This window comes from Protomyctophum bolini (assembly GCF_963924005.1).
Source record: "Protomyctophum bolini genome assembly, chromosome: 19".
In the NCBI taxonomy this organism is placed as follows: Eukaryota; Metazoa; Chordata; class Actinopteri; order Myctophiformes; family Myctophidae; genus Protomyctophum; species Protomyctophum bolini.
In genome coordinates this window covers 32588635-32609426 of record NC_137880.1, presented here as the reverse complement: position 1 = coordinate 32609426, position 20792 = coordinate 32588635, and the positions used below count along the sequence as shown (strand labels likewise).

Genomic DNA, 20792 nt, shown 5'->3' with positions numbered 1-20792 from the left:
GCCCCCCCCGCCCCCCCACCCACACTTGCACACATGCAACCACCCCCAAACGTTGAGTGCACAGCATAGCGACGAACCTAAAACCTCAACGGGATCCCTTGGAAGGAATCCGAGGCTAAAAATGAATCCATCTCTGTCTTTCTCTCTCTCTCTCTCTCTCTCTCTGCTTCTTTATGGCGTGGCGCTACTCTGAGGCCAAATTGGACAACCAATCACCAGTAATCATTTTTTTAACAGGCTTTGATCAGGCATATTGACCGACCATGATGGAGGCTGAGACAGCAGACACTGAACGATGGCGTGGATTGGCAATTAGAACATTTAAATTTGGTTAAATAGCTCGATTGCAAATTAAATCTTCTGGTCATTAGATGGGCAGAGGGGGCAGAAGTACTCTCCCGATGGGGGGGGGCATGACTGCAGGCCTGGTGAGATGAAGGCCTTCGTCTTGTCTCACAACGCTGGGCCTAAACGCCAGGCGCTTCAGCCTAATGCTTTTGCTCAGCTGAAAAAAGCCTCCTAAAGCAGCATATGTACTGCACATTGTGTGACGCTAAAACTCTCCTCTGCAATCAATACGATTATGTGAGCTAGGGGTGGCAAAATAATCACACTTGTGTGAGGTGAGTCACATGGGTCACATGACATCTTAACTCTTCATTTAGTGCTCTAAACAAACTTAAAATCCTATAGACTTGGCTGCCATATGACGTAATCTTCAAGAGCCATGCATTGGAGGGGCTGCCCCCCCTCAAAAATAAACCATTGGTTCTCTGTTGGTGCTATATAGCACCTATCAATGTGCTACATATATATATCGCCTTTGTCATATGGTGCTACCGTGCTATAGAGGTGACGAAGCTAAACTGATGAACGAGTATAGATAGCCTCTCAAGAACAACACGGAGATGGCAAAAATATGTTTTTGCCATAGTTCTTTATAAGAAGTGGTGCTACAGTATAGCAACTAAAGCAGCCCAAATAACCACTGAAGAACGGCCAATTTTGTGTGTGTTGTACATGCAGTTTAATCTATATGCACAGAAAAATAAATCCTATTTTACCGTGTTGGAGGACAGGACTGTATACTGGACTAGAGCGCAATGCTACAATTATGTTGAAGGTTACACTGGGACATAGCATGGGTACTTGGCCAATACACTGCTGAGCTTTTTGAATGGAGTTGTTATAAAGACAGAATGGTACTACCAACAAGGTTATAGGGTCTTCATTTTCTTTCCATTTGAAACCACGTATCACAAAGAGAAATAAAACATTTTCAGCCTTCAGCGTTGGCCTCGGCCTGCTCCTCTGAATATGTTCCACTGTGACCAGGTCAATGCCCTATACACCACTGAGATCTTTGAATGAAGGACTTAAAGGATGCTATAAGGTTAGCGTCGTCATTTTCTTTCAATTTGAACCCACGTAATCTTTCATTTCAGTACATTCCTTCTAAGGTATACCGTATGGCAACACTAGAAAGTCGAGCCTGCTATAGCTAGAACATCCTATTCGAATTCAAACCTAGATTGTTCTTATTTTCTCCTCCATTCTCCTCTCCTTTGAAAATAATTTCCTCGCTTCGACTCCCATTCTGCGGCTGTTCTTCAATATGTTTACACTGTATGGCTTGGGACCTGCAGACCTCAGTGAAACTGAGGTCTGGTTAATGCAAAAACTAAAAACAAAAACAAGGGAGAACTTTCTCCAAGGTTTCCAAGGTTCATGTTTTAGGTTGTTATATAGAGAAAGTAAAAGATGAGTATTTCTTTTTTAATTGTTGCTTTCTTTAGTTTTAGCAAACTTTTTGACAGGGGGGGCGGGGGCATTCGAACATGGGGCTAAATATTTGTTTTTCTACCAAAAATGATGGTGATTTAATTTTTATTATTTACTATAGTCCTACTAGACCCCAAAAAATTACATCTAGCCACAAAGGATCACGGGATCTACTGAATGTGAAGAGGGAGGTGACAGTGGATCTACTGAATGTGAAGAGGGAGGTGACAGTGCCATATTGAGCCTACGACATTGGATCTACTGAATGTGAAGAGGGAGGTGACAGTGCCATATTGAGCCTACGACATTGGGGTCTAGTAGGACTATAGTAAATATTAATAATGAAATTGCCACCGCCCCCTCCTGTCAAAAAGCTTTAATCGCTAAAACACTCATCTTTTACTTTCTCGAAAGAAAGCAGCAAATAAATAAAAAATATATAACACTCATCTTTTACTTTCTCTATCACACACAGACACACACACACGCACACACACACACACACACACACACACACACACACACACACACACACACACACAGAGAGAGAGAGAGAGACAGATAGAGAGAGACAGAGAGAGATAGATAGAGAAAGAGAGACAGAGAGAGAGGGAGAAAGACAGAGAGAGAGAGACAGAGAGCACATCTTGGTTCCAAATGAGGGGAGTGCCGGAGTCTCCAAATGGAGCCGAGCTGCCTTTGATGACCCCATTTGTATTCAGCCGCTGCGCTGCTTTGCACTGACCTACGCATGAGAGATAGATGCAGGCCAGCAGGCCACCCTCTCCCCCACCCTCCCACCTGCCTCCCCTCCCTGCCTCCTCTGCTCGCTGAGCCACCAAACCAGACCCCCTGGTTACCTTTCAATCCCTCCCAGAAAGCCACCTGGCCTGGCGTCGCCTCGCCATAATTCCCCACGCCAGGGACAAAAGCTGCTGCATGGACTGGACCGCTTTCTCACGCGAGCGGCCAGGTGTCTGGGGTCTGGGCCCCAAATTAAGCATTTCTTCTTCATCTTGTGCTCTTGTCGCGTGTGTGTGTGGGGGGGACGGGACGGCTGGGGGTGCACAACCACAGCATGCACCAGGTTGGGTGGCTATTAGCCCATGTTCCAATTCTGAGGTGTTTTTTCTTGTGTATTCTGGGCAAGAAGTGCTTCTGAATAAGGAGGGTGGGTAGGTGGGTGGGGACTGGGAGAGCAACGTGCAAAGTGTGTTAACAGGCAACATCTGTCTGTACTTGAAAAACCAGGACTGTGTTGAGGAATAATAAGCGAGGCACGATCCCAGACAGGAGGAAGCCAAGCGTATCGCCTCAGCATTCTCCTCACTTTCTCCCCCGCGTGCCCTTTGCTATAGAAAACAACAACAACCGCAGAACAAAAGCAGGTGATGTCCATTGGTGTCCATTTCCCCAATTTGAAACAAATGTCACAGCTGATGGGTCAAATAACCCATTCTGAACGGGAACCCATTTTGGTGTTAGCATCATGTTATGCTTTAGCTATTGAAAAATAGCAGATCTACAAGCTCATAGCGCGCCACCGAGCTTGTAGGTCTGCTATTTTTGAAAAATCGAAGAACGACTGACATTTTCTTAATCTGATCTCAGGTCAGAATGGGTTAATCAGACCAGTGTGTGTCCAGTGGAAAACCTCGTATGAATCTGATCTCAGGTCAGAATGGGATAAGAGACTAATAATTGCAATGTTCAGATAACACAGAGTGTGGGGGAGGGGGGGGGGAGGGGGAGGAGGGGGGCATACCTGTAGGGAAGTGCTCGTTGATTGGCCAGTTGTCCACCTGCAGCGTGGCGTTGCCTCCGTTCCTGGTGAAGCGGACCAGGTGGTATTTCCCGTCGTTGATGGGCGTGGTGTCCTCCCGCACGCCGATATCCACCGTGCCAATGTTAAACGTCACGCCCACTTTGCCTTGCTCCTGTGAGGCGAGCACACAGAAGGAAAAAACACAGAAGAAAAACCATATAAGCTAGCAGTTATCGAGAGCATGATTTCATACTCGCATTGAGTCTAGCGAAAGCAATTACTATCGCTTAGATTGCACAATAACAAAAGCGCCATTTGCACATGCAAACCCATTTTTGAAAAGCCTGCTGAGTGCTGCGGCTGTAAGCGTACAGGGAGCCACACTTAGCTCCACATCCACCGGCATTGTCGAGGCCGACAAAAGTGAGATTGTTGACTGCTATTGTCAAACAGTAATGAAACGGCAAACGCAAACGGGGGGAAAAAAGGTTGAATAGAAACGGCGTGGTTGAATAGCCACGGCCGGCGTATGCGGCTAATGGCGTAGGGCAGGCCACCTAAAGGAATCCGCGGATGCTAGCTAGCTATGCTTTATTATTCAGCTGTAATGTGATGAAAATAGGCTGCCAGCGGAGATTGTAATGATGAGTAATGCACCCTGAATGAATCCTGTCACTGCAAAGCTGGTCGGACAGATGCCTTCTCTGCCGTGGCCCTTACATTAACTGTATCGGACGCCATATGTTTTGCTTGGTCCTCCGAGATGAGCCGTACACAATGTCTATACCTACTGTAGCATATGACCCCCACAATTATACGCGCTGATTTATGCTGATGTCGCTCACCAAAAATATTGCATAGATTGGCTACTTTTGGAGCTCCACAACGTTCTAAGACAAATTGCAATAAATCGGGCTTCATCCTCCCCCGCCAACCGCCCCCTCCCTCTGTCCCCTCTCACCGCCAACCGCCCCCTCCCTCTGTCCCTTCTCATTTTCATTATCTGCCAGCATCTTTTTTGGCTTGTGCATTCATGGGGACATGTAGGCGTTATAAGGAACAGGTTTCAGAGCGGAGACCGGCGTTTTGAGTGAGCCGCGATGAGGAGGCAAAGGCCATTTGTTTTCCATTTGTTTTAATCCCCCGTTGGGATTCTCTCAGTGTAATTACCTACTTTAGAGGCTCTCTGAACAGAGCGACAGTTTGTCATAACAAAACCAAAATTAGGATGCCTGGCACGTTGACGACTGTTGGAACATTGGAACATTGGAACATGGGACTTTGATAATGTCAGCCCACACTTAGTATCGCCTGCCCAGGTCCACAGACTGATTAGGGCACTGTACTTAATCTTACCAATCTGTTTTTAACATCACAGGGCCCCTCCTAATTGCTATAGGAAAGCACTTAATAACTCCAACCTATACTTAATGGTCTACAAGTGTGCTCTGATATGGAAGATTACGGCGTTTCGCTAGACCACCACCACCCACTGTTATATTGAGTATTTTATAAGCTGCTACCTTATAGATGGTGCTCCAGGCAATTGGGGAAAATAAGCTGCCGTTTACGTGGGGGAGGTGGATATTCGCAGTAACCTTACAGTGCAGCTTTCAACACTCAATGTTTGTGCAATACTGTGTTGTTGGCCCTGTAGTTTTTAATGCACAAGAAAAAAGAAATGACCTTAAGATACTGTATCTAGAGTATTTTCCACCTCTGAGACGTCAAGGCTGTGTCTGCACTGCATACTGGCGGTACATACGGAGAGGAGCGTGGTGCAATGGAAGTTCATACAGCTTGTATCAATTGTGTGCTCGTCTAATGAGAGCAGTCTGGAAATGTGGAATGAAAACACCACGCAGCGCTCCCTTCATAAAGCGCCGCTCAATTAGAAAGTTGTCTTTGTTGCCGTGTGTTTTTCAGTCGTCCGTTCAGGTGCCGTGGGTGTTTTTGTGGATTGGCTGCACAGAGCGTAATGGTTGGTAGTTAACAGAGGGAGAGAGAAGTTCACGCTCGCTCAGCGTGAAAGCAGGATACTGTCGAATTAACCACCACTCATGGAAAACAAGCAGTGTTTTCTGTGCATAGCTCCCCAGGTAAGTTCTCTTAACTGATAACTAGCCTGGGGTTCTGGGCTATATTTATAATACTCTCCCTCTACATAATATTCTCTCTCTGTCTCTCCTCTTTTGTCTGGTCGTGAAAAGAGACTTCATGTCATTATAAACATTGTGCTCGGGCGCACAATGCAGTGAACAGCGGTGGAACTCGTCTCTGTAACAATCTTCCAGCGTGGCTCACCGCGGTAAAAAGGAACGCTGGAGACAAGAGAAACCCATCTGCTAAAAGCAGAGGCACGCGCTCACAACTGCCTCGGCACTCACTTAACATCTCGGCCGGAGAGGCGGTAAAAGCCCTCTTTATTTAAGTAGTCATCGTTAAAATGGAAATGCCACTTATAGAGTGGCACAAAGACGAGAGTGCGCACAGACATGCATATCATATGCAGATCCGATCTGTGCACGTACATGCATGTACGCACGCACCCACGTAAACGTACTGTATGCAGGCAGACTGGCTATACGGTAAGCATGCACAGACAAATGTGCAGATAATTTAATGTGACAACAAGGGGGATGTTGGGATATTGTGCACTGTGCCGTGAATAAATATACAATAAGAGGCTCCTGTCTGCTCTGTTTCGCTAATGACATCACAAGACGTTTGATGGCGCAAAGAGACGAGGCCCTGCTGGCCGTGCTGCATCCTCTCTGTGACCTTCAGAAGAGACGTCAAACAGAGACGAGGCCGTGCCGGCCGTGCTGCATCCTCTCTGTGACCTTCAGAAGAGACGTCAAACAGAGACGAGGCCGTGCTGCATCCTCTCTGTGACCTTCAGAAGAGACGTCAAACAGAGACGAGGCCGTGCTGCCTCCTCTCTGTGACCTTCAGAAGAGACACAAACAGAGACGAGGCAGTGCTGGCAGTGCTGCATCCTCTCTGTGACCTTCAGAAGAGACGCAAACAGAGACGAGGCAGTGCTGCATCCTCTCTGTGACCTTCAGAAGAGACGCAGACAGAGACGAGGCAGTGCTGCATCCTCTCTGTGACCTTCAGAAGAGACGCAAACAGAGACGAGGCAGTGCTGCATCCTCTCTGTGACCTTCAGAAGAGACGCAGACAGAGACGAGGCAGTGCTGCATCCTCTCTGTGACCTTCAGAAGAGACCCAAACAGAGACGAGGCAGTGCTGCATCCTCTCTGTGACCTTCAGAAGAGACACAAACAGAGACGAGGCAGTGCTGCATCCTCTCTGTGACCTTCAGAAGAGACACAAACAGAGACGAGGCAGTGCTGCATCCTCTGTGACCTTCAGAAGAGACCCAAACAGAGACGAGGCAGTGCTGCATCCTCTGTGACCTTCAGAAGAGACACAAACAGAGACGAGGCAGTGCCCGGCCGTGCTGCATCCTCTCTGTGACCTTCAGAAGCCCTGCATGGCAGTCTGGGCTCTCCTGTGTAGAACCCATCAAAGTCACATCACGACCCACTAATACCTACAAACAAAGACAGATCGTCAAGCCCCCGGCCGTGGTACAAACAAACAAACACACAATGGAACACGACAAGCCGCACGCCCCGCGGCCATGCTGTGCCTCCGGGCACTGCGGGTGTGTGTGTGTGTGTGTGTGTGTGTGTGTGTGTGTGTGTTCCCCCGCACTACCCTTGGTGTCCGGCTACCCTGCCGCCTCCCACCACCCACCCACCTACCCGCCTGCCCCCCTCCCCTTTCTGCAGCATTGTTTGATTGACAGATCCAATTACGCTTTTTATTGGCCTGTCGCTCGCGAGGCGGGAAGGCACTTCATTGTCTCCCGAGCAAAGGGGAAAAATGGCTATTGTTCTCTTAGTGGAAAAGATGATGGCTGCTATTCCAGGGGTAAACAAATGATGCAGTAAAAATCACTTTCAAACACGCGCGTGCACACACGCACGCGTGCGCACACAACTCATTCGTAAACATAAGCACAATGAGACACACGCAGACACGCACACACACACGCGAACACACACGCACACACACACACACACACACACACACACACACACACGGATGCACCCATAAAGTTGCGAAGCGTAACCTTGTTGCAGTGTGTCTTTGTTTCAATGACCTTACATAAGCATGCACAAACACCGCACTCAATAACAAATTACATTGGGGACAGTGACAATTAACTGCGATGTTGTGTTAAAGTGCTTTTTATGTCAAAACACACGCCCACGCAACACTGCATGATGCCCACCGCAACGCAGTATGATGCCCACGCACGCTGCATGATGCCCACCGACCGCACGCCGCCAATGTTTCTGCACCGCTTTACCCAAACACAGATTACGGTATGTTGGCAGCACGGCAACGCTGCGCGTGTTTGTGTCTGCACGAGCCAGAGCAGTGTGTGCTTACTTTTTTTTGTGAGCAACACTGATGGCAGACAGTGACTCACAAACCACCCCTCCACTGGTGTCTGGAGCAGGCCAACACACCTGGTCTCATCTCGGGCAGCTCCGGGGGGTCCCGCGTGACGTGATGCACACAGACACCTATAATCAGGCCCGGTCTCCAATCCAATTCGGGGGTTCCGATCGATGCCGCCGACACACAGGGGCCCCCCGGGCGGAGGAGCCACGGAACACAGCATCAGTTAAAGTGGCAGTGCATGGCCCCCGCAGCCTCTTATAGGAGACAGGAGCTGCTGCGCGGTGGAGGATAAGGCCTTTCTTCACAATTACGCCCTCGTCCCCCAACTCACCCAAATAGCCTTTTCTGTAAAAAGCCACAGACCTGGATAGATAGATACGCACATGTCGAGGCTGCTTTGTGGAGGCGAGAACGATCAGTTCATTCGCTCTACTGGGTTGGCCGGGGGGGAACAGGGGGGGGGGGGTGCAGGTATAAAGAAGTACAAAAAAAAATGTAAGACATTTTTGGTGCCACCTATAGAATGGAATGGGTGTTGTTAACCATGTTGAGTTGTTGACTATTCACTTTTCTCAAGAATTGATTGTTTCTTTTTACCCATGCTGCCAGAGAACGTAGATTGTTACCTCGCTTGACTGAAACCAACTGAAGCAGAAAGGAAGAAAGAAAAAGACAGAATTGCTGGTATTGACGGTAATACTGCAGAAACATCAATGCATGCCTGGTAATGTAGAAGCACCCTCAAACCCTTGTGGTCATGGGACTTAACCTCAAAAAGATCTGTGTGCATAAAAATCACATTTTGGTTTTCTTTAAGGACCGTGCAGGCCACCATGTGGGAGACCAGAGGAAATGGCTCAATGCGTATAAGTGTGACATGAATACACACTGAATAGTGTGAGGCATGTATCGAGATATAATGCAGAACTTTTTATCAGGAAGCAAGTTAAGGTCATAGAATGTCTTAGGACTCAGGGGATGCAAGCATAGTGCAATGCAGGGGTAAGGATTTGTCGCTTTCCAACACAAGCTATCACATTGCAACCTAGTGTTGGTTGATATCTGGTATCTGGGACAGCGAGTAACGTTAGTTGTATCTGGATGGACCCGTGGATCCATATTATTATAAGGCCCAACAGGGAGAGCGGAAGATCTGATATCAAAAATCTGAACACGTCCCTCGGTGGAAGTTTGGGTTACATATCCCACCGCCCCACCCCCCCACCCACGCCTTTCATCTGACATCAGCGCCAAAGTTAGCTCTTGCGGTCTGGAGCCATCAGAACTGGATCATGGAAGCAGGAGAGGCAGGATCGATAGGCTGGAGAGAAGCTATACGACAACGTTGGAATGTGCTGGATTGATGCACCTGGCCTTCATCGCAACCTAGGCCTATTTATTGTCAGTAATTGACAGATATAACTCAGGGATGGTGCAGTGATTTGTAGCTGTCGACTCTCATGTACATCAGCATCTCTCAAGTCGAACATTTGCTAAAGTTTATAGTGCCAGACGCAGATAGGGTTAAGCGTGTCTTAAACCCTATATATATATATACTTTGCTGACCGGTATCCCCCCAGGGCTCTATATCCTTGGCCCCCTATTTTCTTTGATCCACATCCACACTCTTTACTAAAGATTCCCAATCTTTAAGCTCAAGCTTCTAGATTGGCTATTTTTGCAGAGTGTTTGCCCTAGAATAGGGCAAATATAGGGTTCCTGTGGTTAAGGTCTGCATTTCTATAGTGCCTCTTATCCAAAGCACAATGTGAGTTAATCTGCACCCATAGGCAACCATACAAGGTTCCTACCAAATCCAGTGTCTTGCTCAAGGACACTTCCTCACAAAGCCAGGAGGAGCCAGGGATGGAACTGGCAAACCTCCTTACCTTCCACAGGTTTGTGCAAATTATGAGATATTCTACAGCCACAGGATTCATTAATTTGTGCATCTGATTGGGCCCCAAGCTGGAAGTAGAAATTAAAGTATCTGGATTCAAATAAGGCTTTTACTACATTCCTGAAATTGCGCGAATAACCCCTTCTGTGAAATCCTCGAACATGATTTACCAAACGCTTGATTAACTTAGACTGTGCTAATATTCTATCCCGTATTCTCAATTTACATGATGGACGGTCTATACGTCTAATTTGCAACTCTGTAGGTCTGATCAAAGAAGCAGAAGCAATCACTGTGCTAATCATTCTTAAACGTAATGTTTATCCAAAATACCTTGGTGTAAGTTATACTCACCACCTCCAGCAGGATGAAATGACTTGGTAGTTGGGCTTAGCGTTTGTGGGAGGGCCAAGTGGTTTGTTAAACCACTTATAGCATTATAAGGTGATTAATGGTTTTGGCAGTTCCCTCCGAGGACACACACACAGATTAAATAAATGATTATGATGTTAATCGGTCCAGTGGCTTGCGAGATGAGCTCCGGATAGACACAGAGACACACAGACCCTCTTATAGACTGCTATAGTCTCTTGGAGAGTCACGCCATACCAAAAAAATATTAAAGAAAAATAATTACAACTAGATAAAGTGCCCCTCGGGGCACAGGTCTCCACCAGGGCAGGGCAGGTTGTGGCCTCCTGGTGGCGCTAGAACAGGCCAATGTGAAAAGGGTGCCATTTCTTCTTACGCCTTGGATGGCAACTGGATGGTTTGAGGCATTTTGTTCCAAAAATGTGTTTTGCAAAGATCCACCTGTTGGTGGCGCTATAACAGGCTTTTTGTTCAAGACGGGCTAATTCTGTAAACTTTGAAAGCCAATGTTAGCCAATTAGGATGGAATATGAAATATCGGACGGATCCGTCTTGAACGCATGACTATAGAGATGTGTGTAACGATTTGCGGGATTTTTGGACAGAATCTGGAGAAGTAATATCAAAGAATGTGTTTTTCAAAACAGGCAGAGTTTCATCGTTGGCTTCCAGGGAGTGTGTGTGCAAAATCTGGCATCGACCGGGTTAACGGTTCCGGAGATTAGCTGTACACAGACGGACGGACGGACACACGGACTCTCACACACACACACACACACACACACACACACACACACACACACACACACACACACACACACACACACACACACACACACACACACACACACACACACACACACACACACACACACACACACACACACACACACACACACACACACACACACACACACACACACACACACACACACACACACACACACACACACACACACACACACACACACACGGACAGAGTGCAAAACATACTCTCTCCCCAAGCAATTTTCTAAGCATTAGGAGCAGAAAGGGTGAGAGATGCCGAGTGTTACATTTTGTCAAGGGGATTGAGATGACTTGACGGATGCTCCTGCGTGGTGTACCTTAATGCACCGTTCCAATAAACATTCCCCTGAAAGCTGTGAATTCCCATTAATCATTAATTCATCGAAACGTTCATTTAAACATTCATAATCGGCAGCAGAGTGGTTGAGGGCCTCCGACGTGGGAGGATATGGCGCGCACAAAAGCCTTGCCATGCATGCTTTTGAAATATTGATCGCACCTCAAAGAGCCCAGAGGCCTCATCCTCCATCCAGGCAATTCTTCACACCTGAGAGAGTCAGGAACAACTTCATCAAAAGGACAGGAACAAAATGGCCTCCCTTTGCTTTTTCTTTAGCATTACTGTAGGTAATTGCCTGGGTAATGCGGGCGGGTCCATTAGCCAGTTGGTTAATGCCCAGGAGTGCCAGGAGCGGCTTTAGCCTTCGAGCACCAAGTCTTGAGAATAGTAAGAGGGCACTGCATTTTTAACCCATTTAGGCCTGAGTTAAAAACATTCACTTAGAAAGATTTGCACCACATTTTCACGATTAAAAAAAAAATAGCAGACCTATACAAGCTCATAGCGCGCCACTCGGTGGCGCGCTATGAGCTTGTAGATCTGCTATTTTTTCGATAGCTAAATTATAACATAACGTTTGAAACACCAAAAGGGGTTCCCGCCCAAAATGGCTTAATAGAAACAAGCGGGGCGCATTGTGAAAGGGAAGGTAATGGCTTTGACTCTTGCGCCAGGGCTCAATGTCAAACGTGGAAGGCTCGACTCCTTTGATCCTCTGCCGCAGCATATGAATCGCGCAGGGTCAGCCTTATCAATTATTTATGCCCACTCTTTCTCCATTTCCTGTTTGTCCGCTCTTGTGGCTGTAACTTGCCCTGACACTAATGGCGGACGGGCCTGGTGAAAACATTTATCAATGTTACCGCAGAGTCCTCCCCGGGTCTGTCCTATCGCTTTCAGCCTCTTGCAGAGCTGAGAGCAGCTGATTCTAATCATCGGCAGCAACTCTTTTTAGTCTTTATGCGTGCCCTCTTTGATCCGTCAAGTTAAAAGTTGGTGCAAAGTTACCGTTTGCAACCAGAGAAAACCTTTAGTACAACAAAAAAAGAATGAGAGAAAGTGTTGCAGACTTGCGATACATCTGCAGTAAATTCTCGTCGTTTGAGGACATTATGGATGTCTTTTCAAACCACCTTATTAGTATTTATTTTGTCATTTTGCAAAAGGACAGTGAGTGAAGAGAGTTGCTAAAATGCCTGCGATCTCCGATCTAAAAGCACACAACAAATCCCACACGTGATGCTGTTCAAGCTTTCCTTTTTTTTCCTTTTATTTTGCTCTTCTTCCAGCATGGGCCCACTTCCACCACTAAAAACTCTGAATTATAGGGTTTGTAAAGGTTTTCCTGATAGAACATAACAGTATTCAGAGCAAGGTAATTGGTTTTGCATTGTCATCGTTTTTATTCTGTTGCTATTAAGTTTTCAATATCATCTTAGTTTTAAATATTTTTTAAAGCGGATTTGTTAGTTTAGTTTATTATATATTTACTTTAGAAAAGGATTAGTTACAGTTGATTCTCTTCTGTTTTTGTTTTTTGCAATAAGTAGTAGTAAGGGTTGAGATTGCAAAATCTAAGTTAGTCAATCGTCTCTGTCAGGTGCAAACCTCATACAGTATGTCCAAAACTGTACTTCTCAGGGTAAAAGTAGCAGATCCACAAGCTCAAAACGCACCACTATACTACATGAATCCGTAAGAGGACAGCGACGATGGGTAACTGTGAGACATCCCATCCATAATACAGGTACACATCCATCTAGTGGTTTTCAGGCGCCGTGGCGGTGTTGACTTTCGAAGGGTGCAGAAGAGCAATGCTGCATTTCTCTCAGTCTGCTCTCCACGGTTGGAGTTATGTGTGGCAGAAGTGATTATAATGCGCGCAGCATAATTACAAGCCTGCTAAACCACAGAAGCGTAGTGAAACATCAGCCATGAATTCTCATCTGAAGGCCCGCGCCAGGCAATATACACTGCTTCGTTTGCATCATTACCATGCAGAACTGCCAGTAACATGTACTGTGATCAGGACCGTGCATGGCCCACACACACACACACACAGACACACAGACACACAATCGCACGCCCAAGTTGGTGTTGGCCACACCTCACTCTGCTGTTTTCTTTCGTGTGCAACACCCACACACAAAGTTCTAAATATAAATCAGGCAGAAATCCAAATCCAACCCCAACCCCTAAATGTAACCTCTAAATTCCTAATCCTATACCTATAGCCTCAATCTGAACATATCTAACAATAAAACAATAATTTCCTGTGTGAGGATCAGGAAAATGGTCTTAAATGGTAAATGGTGCATTTATATAGCGCCTTTATCCAAGATGCTTTACATAGATTGTGCATTACATTCACCCATTCACACACACATGGCGGCAGAAACCATGCAAGGCACCAACCAGCACATCAGGAGCAATTAGTGGTTCAGAGTCTTGCTCAAGGACACTTCGACACTAACTCTGGGGGAGCCCGGGTTCGAACTGGCAACCTTGCGATTACCATCCAGCCACTCTACCCCTGAGCCACCGTCGTCCTTATTAAGTCTGTCAGATTCTACTATACTTGTGGCAACATTTGACCCTAACAAGTACAGTAATCTAATTTAACATTTGTGGAGTTGGTCACCTGACCAAAAGCGGTTGACAGAAACTGGTCGACATGTTCTGTTGCCCCAACAGGGGCAGAAACGGGCAGAAACAAGGCCACAACCACGCTATTTACACACACTACAACTCGCTTACAATTCGCAAACCTGGCAACACTGCCCTGTGTTCATGCTGTTGTCAGAGGCCCGCCCCTGGCTCACACGTCACTATTTTCTCCGTCTCTCAGCTCGCAATCGGCAGCCATCTTGCTTTTTACTTCGATGCGCGAGTGGACATTTAATGCAAATACATTAATTATAGCTCCAGCAAGCAAACACAAACACCTCAACTCCATCTCATTGTGAATAAGAATTCCGAGGGGAAAAATAATTTTTGGAACGCCACTTTCACCCAGTATGAAGCTAAATGTGGAAGCCGTGTGTGTTACACCAAAACTGGTGACCCAGAGATTCCTGTACCGATTCTCGGGCATCTGGCCTGAGGCACTGCCTGCGAGTTGGCTCTGCGGGCGCTTTTTCCAACTCTCACTGATTTATCCAGCTCACACGTCAATCACAGTCACCAGCTCTCAGCCTGCACACACACGCACGTCTGTCTTGCGCACACGCGCACACACACATACACACACACACACACACACACACACACACATGCAGGCTATTGCTTTTTATTTATATGGGCGAGTGGCAATTTAATGCAAATAAATTAATTATAGGTCCAGCAAGCAAATCATGATGGTCTGTAGGTCACAATTACATTCCGATTTTAGTTGTTGTGTTTTGTATGACATTTTGGCCAGTAGTTTTATATCTATCTCAGCTTTTGCCTGATAGCACACATGCTAACAGTGCTGACCACAACGTTAGCAGCATTTGATGACAGGTTGCCATAGCAACATACAGTGTGCGCAGACCTAACGTGAGCTTCTGGGACAGAAACTTGCGTTTTCATGACAGCAGCAGCTGCTGCAACCTCTGATAGCTACTGTGATAAAGATGCTAAAGCAACACAAAAACACATCCACACGCAAACCAAAACAAACCAGGGTTGCCACATATCGTGGATGTGAGAGTGAAACAAGCAACCAGGTCTATAAAAATGTTAATAGGCCAGTTCAAAGTAGGTAAATCAGAAATGGTCCGGAAATTAGTCTTAAAATAATCAATTATAGTGTTGACTGTCAAACTTTGTTGTCTAATGTTGTTTCAGAGCAGTGGAACTCAAACATTTCCATGTCAAGGACTACCAATAGATAAACAAGTCCAAAGTAGCTTATAATGATCAGACTTGGCAACACTGTCTCTAGGTTGAACGTTCTACTTTACAAGCTCACACATATGAAATATGTTTTTTTGAATCTTCAAACTGAGACATATTTTATGATAATACTGTTAGCAGTCATCATACTCCAAGAGCATACAAATGGAACCAAATGGACCCTGATTTTCCCAGAGAGCAAATGGTATCAAATGGGGGTCTGTGGCCTAATGCATTTCAAACTGGGGGTTCTTGGTATTATATTCTCTGCATATCTTATCAACTTGGGGTGAATATTTCACCACAATACTTTACTGAATATTTCACACGAATATAACACAAGAGTCAAATGTACGGTCAAATGTAATCACAATATAGGCTACAGATGTAAATATTTATGACACAGTAAAATGTCGAAAATTAGTGCTATCCCCCCCCCCCACACACACACACACACACACACACGACAGGCAAGGCTGTTGTTTGCATCGTTAGCAGGCAGCAGCTACCTTGGCACTGCTCTCTGTGACTGTAGTTGTTTCACCATGTTTGCGTATTTATGAGAAATAAAAAACACTTTCTGTTATTATTAATACTTTATAACCCATCCGTTACTACATATGTGCAGGGCACACTACTGAGAATTTCCTTCTTCCCATATTGCGCTGCAATGTAACTAGGATTCGCCGGCCAAAGGCCGGCGAAATTCTAGTACATTACAAGTACACACGCACGTACGCACACACACACGCACGCACAAACACACATACACACGAATGCCCAGGCATGAATATGAATATGAACAATATCCACACAGAAGGTTCTATACTCCATTTTCATATTAACACAGAACAATTGGACTGACGCTTTGAAACAGCTGCTTGGTGGAGGCTGGCCATAATAAATCATACATTTTGTTCCGTTCGCTCCCTTTGAGGAGTCACTGTGGGCTCGCTGCCCCAGTCTGTTACAGACGGGGGGAAAAAGCATGTCTTCTGTGACCTCTCGGTGCGCTTGGCTGGGTCGCGGTGCGCCGCGTGCGACAGGGGGCTCGTAAAAAAAAAGAAAAGAAAGAAAAAGCCAATGAATAGGATTTGTCGCTAGATGGAATAATATGCTGTGAAAGTCCATTAGCCCATTCTGACCGGGAACCCGTTTTGGTGTTAGCATCATGTTATGCTTTAGCTATTGAAAAATAGCAGATCTACAAGCTCATAGCGCGCCACTAGTGGCGCGCTACGAGCTTGTAGGTCTGCTATTTTTGAAAAATCGAAGAACGACTGACATTTTTTGAATCTGATCTCAGGTCAGAATGGGTTAATCAGACCAGTGTGTGTCCAGTGGAAACCTCGTATGAATCTGATCTCAGGTCAGAATGGGTTAGGGACAGGGCTAATGAAATTGAAACAGCTTGGTGATCAAATTAGAATCTGTTCGGCAGATATTTAATTTAATGTGCCGGTGAATTCCAGCACTTTCTGTTAGGTGGCCCCGGAATGAAACTCACTGCGCCATAAATCAACCATGTAACACATTTCATCACACGTCCTCTCCCCACCTTATTTATCGCCAAATGAAGAAGAACAACCTCACAACAACACTGTAATTAGCACCACCCCCCAACACACACCCACACACACACACACCCACCCACCCACACCCACACACACACACACACACACACACACACACACACACACACCCACACCCACACAAAGGAATGAAGAAAAATCAGACAAAATTAAAATAAAGATGAAGACTCTAAAAGCCCCAATACCAGACCCCACGAGGCACGCACTATAGTCATCATCAAAGGTCTGCCCATTCCACTGGAAATGGTGACGGGCCAACGTCACCGTCCTTAGAGAGCCTAAAAAGCAGTGGAAGAGAATATTAAACCTTCTCTATGACCTTTCAGTTGTGTTTCTCTACAGAAGAACAGGCTACCTTCCGTAAGACTGGTGAATGCATCGGTGTAGCTTTGCTTCATAAAGCAGTGATTCCCAACCTGTGGGACAAGTCACTTTTCAATGAGAAAAAAACTACTTAAAAGTATGCTGGTTTGGTTCCACTGATTCAATTGATTGATCATTTATTGATCATCATCTACTCGTATGATATGTGTTTTCAATATTACTGTATATTATTGTTTGTCCCTAAATGTCTTAGTGAATTGAAGGCACAGGACCTTAATGGAAACAAGCCCTGAGGGCTTATGTGGGTTATCCTTTTAGCATTATTTTGTATAAATCTGTGCCACGTGCCTTTTTTTTTGGCAAACTGTTAATGAAGTATTCAATCAAGAGATTGGTCATTCAAATAAACATGCTCTGATAATGCACACAGCCCACTCTTCCGGCCATTACAACTGGGGAAATTTGGATTTAGAAACGGTGGTTCTCAGAAATAGAAGGCACGAAAAACAGGCATTTGTAGAATCAGCGTTAGGTAAAAATGGGTCAAGTGGTCAGATGGGTCGGCCCGCAAACGCTTTGACGATATTCAAGTGGGCCCTGATCGCAAAAAAAGAATACGCCTGAGAATCACTGTCCTATGAGTGGCACAGGACTGACAGGAGTAGAATCCTTTCAACAGACACGCGTGAAGGTTTCAGCTCGTCTGAAGTGCTGCCCTCTCTGTATTCATCCCCGCCACAGGAGACGACATCCATCGCATGACAAACAAAAAAAAAACCCAGAGAAAGCAATAGGAGGTGAGAAAAGTGATGCTGAAAAACAACTTTGAGCTGTGACTCAATTAGATGGAGATTCAAACATCGTTCCGTTCAGAATGTGAGTGATGATTATTGGAAGGAAAAGGTGGCACGGAAAACACAATGCAACTAGAAACCCCTGAATGCGAACGAGGTAGGAGTTCCTGCTACTCAAAGAGGGATACGGTATAGTATGGAATGGATGCTCCGCTGCCACTCACAGCGCACATACAACCAGCAGCAGCTTGGATCTCTCTCTCTCTCTTTGAACATCAAGCAGAGCCTAGGACCACAGTTCTCATAGAGGATGAGGGAGATAGAGAGAGATAGATAGAGAGAGAGAGAGAGAGTGTGTGTGTAAGAAGTTTCCATCCATCTGTTTACATACATTATGCACCATTCTGAGCAAGTTTCCCATTGCATAGTGTGCGGAAAAGCACACTTCATCGGCTACTTTGGAATGGCATAGCTGGGCTTAAAGTAATTAGTAACTATAAAGCTGGCAAATAATTGCAGTGGAGTGAAACGTCCGATGTTGTACCAGTGTTGTTTTTGGCAGCAAATCTTGATTTTAGTTTTAGTCATAGCCTCTTGAATAGTTTAGTTTTAGTCACATTTTAGCCAACTGGAATGTCTTAGTGTTAGTCGACTAAAATATCATAGGATTTTAGGACGGGTTGACCACAGCAGGGGAGGTTGAGGAAGAGAGGATGAAGGCAGGGGAGGTCGAGGAAGAGAGGATGAAGGCAGGTATCCTAACATATATATAAAAATCATCTAAGCATATATAGCTTTCGGCTTAGCAGAAATGGAAATTAAAACATAAAATGTAAAGATATTTTAAAATGTATTTTCATGAACGGAAATGGCGGGACAATTGACACCTTCCTGGAGTGGCTGTGGCTCAGGAGGTAGAGCAGGTCGTCCAATGATCCATGGATGGGTTCTAATCCCAGCTCCTCCTGTCCACATGTCACAGTGTCCATGGGCAGGACACTGAACCCCGCCGGCACCATTGGTGTGTGAATGCGGGAACTGAGGACGCTGGCGTCGACTTTTGGCCGCTTCACCTTCCAATGTATGAATTGTAATGCGCTTTGAGTAAGCACATAGTGCATAAAAAAGCGCTTTAAAAAATGCAATTAATTATTCCTGGTTTGGTGTTTCGGATAGGTGTAGTTCCAGATTCTCTATAACATTCAGAGATTGTGGAATAGTTGACGTGATGTGGAGAGACAGCCAATCAACAGGGAGTGACAGGTACATTAAGGTGAAGTAGTCCCAGGATCTTTGCATTCATCCTTTCACGGACATCAGACATCTCCATTACAGAGGTATCCACTTCAATTGGAAAAGAAAGTGCAATCACAGTCACAGCTCTAATTACTCGCACAGGCCATTGTTCACAGCATATCGCTCTGCAAGAGATTTAAATCATAGAACTTAATGATTTTAAGCTACAATCTATGTGTTATCATGTCTCTCCTGAAGGAGAAAGATAATTGGGTAGAACTTTATAATAACTATACATGAGCATTAGATAATTGAGTCTGATTTATGTATAGTGTATGTAGTGTCAAATCCTGTGCACCGTCAAGCAGCTTCAAATAACATGGCAGGTGTTCTGCCCGACACCACCAGGGTAAAAAGTTTGAGTCTACCTCCAACCACCTCCTACAGGTGTGCTAATGAAATTGTAACATACAGAATGGTTCTGGATCTGATTTTGCGCCAGGTACAAATATACCCCCCAGCTATGGGACGTTATCTGCCCCCCCTCCCCGTATACTCCGTGTACGTACATGTTCGTCCCCCCTCTTCCAGCTATGGGACGTAAATTCTGACCACCGTCTATCTCGGATTATCAAACCTCGATAAATCGGACATTTTGGAGAGCTGTCCTTGGTGGATCTTCTGCCATCCAAAGTTTGGATCTAATTCGTGACCTTGTGCCGTGTCCTTCCCGACATGTAAACATTTCTGACGACAGGTAAGCAAATGTGTGCTTGCACTGATGATGGCAGAGTGTGTGTGCTGAGTGAGTGAGTGTGTGTGTGTGGGGTGGGGTGGGGGGGGGGGATCCTTCTCTTTAAAGTGAATGTGGATGGCGGCACAGCTTACCTTCATAAATGCTAATGTTAGCTGGCACAGAAAGTAAATATAACGTTTCATTCATTCCTAGGATTGTAGATGTTTCTATTGCTGCATTAATGTACCTACGCCTGGCTACATAAATGATGGAATTCCCGCTGCGGGTTAGAGTTCAATAGTTTTACCTTGGCATACCTCACCATACGTCTTCATATAGCTTATTGAAATGACTGATGGATTTTTATTCCTCCAATACTAGACATTTCTGCAATGTGAATATAAGGCTAGACACTGTAGGGCTATACTATATATTGTCAGGCGTAAACCTCATATGTCCAAAACTATACCTTTCATAGCAAAAGCAGCAGATCCACAAGCTCAAATAACCCATTCTGACCTGAGATCAGATTCATACGAGGCTTCCACTGGACACACACTGGTCTGATTAACCCATTCTGACCTGAGATCAGATTCTAAAAATGTCAGTCGTTCTTTGATTTTTCAAAAATAGCAGACCTACAAGCTCGTAGCGCGCCACTCGGTGGCGCGCTATGAGCTTGTAGATCTGCTATTTTTCAATAGCTAAAGCATTTGATGCTTTAGTGTGATGCTGTAGTAGTATGAATGAATCAGTGAAGTTACGAGAAAATGCATGAGTTAAAATATGGATATAAGAGT

The 20792-nt window shown here is 45.5% G+C and overlaps 1 protein-coding gene across 2 annotated transcripts in view; it reads right to left on the bottom strand.

Moving 5' to 3' along the window:
- Positions 1-20792, bottom strand: part of nrxn3b (neurexin 3b) — a gene marked incomplete at its 5' end in the record, with an annotated part of 388331 nt that overhangs the window by 48286 nt on the left and 319253 nt on the right. For both annotated transcript variants that reach the window (XM_080791154.1, XM_080791155.1), the window contains one exon: positions 3548-3719. In XM_080791154.1, the coding sequence (XP_080647280.1) occupies positions 3548-3719 (172 nt within the window). The remainder of the gene's footprint in view (positions 1-3547; positions 3720-20792) is intronic.